Source organism: Perognathus longimembris, chromosome 25, assembly GCF_023159225.1.
Source record: "Perognathus longimembris pacificus isolate PPM17 chromosome 25, ASM2315922v1, whole genome shotgun sequence".
Taxonomy (NCBI): Eukaryota; Metazoa; Chordata; class Mammalia; order Rodentia; family Heteromyidae; genus Perognathus; species Perognathus longimembris.
This window is the reverse complement of record NC_063185.1, coordinates 18,234,135-18,235,312: the sequence shown is the minus strand read 5'-3', so window position 1 is coordinate 18,235,312 and position 1,178 is coordinate 18,234,135. Positions and strand designations below refer to the sequence as shown.

The following is a 1,178-nucleotide window of genomic DNA, read 5'->3' as shown; positions in this document are numbered from 1 at the left end:
GATCACAGACGGGGACGGGCGTGGCGCGTGCAAGGGCCCTGATGCACCTGCCTGTGAGCGGCGAGGGCCGCGGGGGCGCCCGGCTTCCCTCCCGCCGCTCCCTCCAGCGTCCGCTCGTTTCTCCCTCCAGGACTTTGCCAGGCCCCGGCCGCCCCAGAAGGCGCTGCCGGCCAACCCGGTGCCCGGCCGCCGGGCCTTCCCCCGGCCGGATGGGACCTGCGGCCCCCAGCCCCCCGCCGCTGGCCCCCCCACACGCAGCCTCTGCTTGCTCCCGCCCCGAAGGTGAGTTCACGGGGGGTAGCGGGGCGCCGGTGTGGGCTTGTGCTTCTTGTCTGTCAGAAACTTCCAGAAGGAAAGCCAAAGCGGGTGGAAGCTTGCGGCTTCCGGACGCCTGGTTTGCGTGACTTTGTGTGAACCAGGGTGATGGACGCCCCTGATTCTCAGGGCTCTGGGCAGACTCTGGCCCCCCCCCCAATGGCACCAGAAGCAGTGACACCCCTCCGCCACCCGTCCCAGGCCCGTTGCATTCTGGAGCCGAGGGCTGACGCCTTTCACCGCCTGCTTCTCCTCCCTTCCAGCTTCCCAGTACCGATTCCAGAGGACCGGAGCCATGACCAGCTCCAGATCTAGAAGCGCCTAGAAGTTTCTGGAGGATGCCGGATGTCGCTGAGTGGATCCCCAGAGTCGTGGGATCCGGGAGAAATCTGGGTGGCCGCCTTGGAGGGAGGCAGCTCCTCCCGCCGCCTGGAGCCTCATTCTGGAACTCTCCGTCCCCACTGGACTCGGGAGGAGCGCTCCCCTCCGACGGCTTCTCAGTGTTGTTCTTGTGCAATACACGGCCTCGAGCGTTCAGGGGACCCCCGAGGTGGGGGGCTGGGGGAACGGACGGGGGGGGGGGCAGCCTGAGTATCATGAACTTAGGGCCGCTCCGCGCCTCGGGCCCGCGCTGGGCCTGGAGAAGCCATGCAGGACCTAGCGTGAGGGATAAGCGGGGGGACTTCCCCCGCTGCTCTCCCTGAGGCCCCCTCCCCCTCCCGTGTAGCTCTTGAGGAACCCAACAAGGGTCCCGGTGGCCCGCCGAGCCCCGCCCCCGCCGCCTCCCCTCTCCTCCCTGTCCCCAGCAGGTACGAGCCGCGGGCCGCGTAGACAGCCGATGCCGAAGCGGCCATGTTCTCCAT

General features: G+C 68.7%; 1 protein-coding gene across 1 annotated transcript in view; it reads right to left on the bottom strand.

The window, feature by feature from the left end:
- The window catches only part of LOC125342015, a 12,525-nt gene extending 11,347 nt beyond the window's left edge, over positions 1 to 1,178 (bottom strand). The window contains exon 1 of the mRNA XM_048334150.1: positions 1,129 to 1,178. Coding sequence (XP_048190107.1) covers positions 1,129 to 1,178 — 50 coding nt within the window. The remainder of the gene's footprint in view (positions 1 to 1,128) is intronic.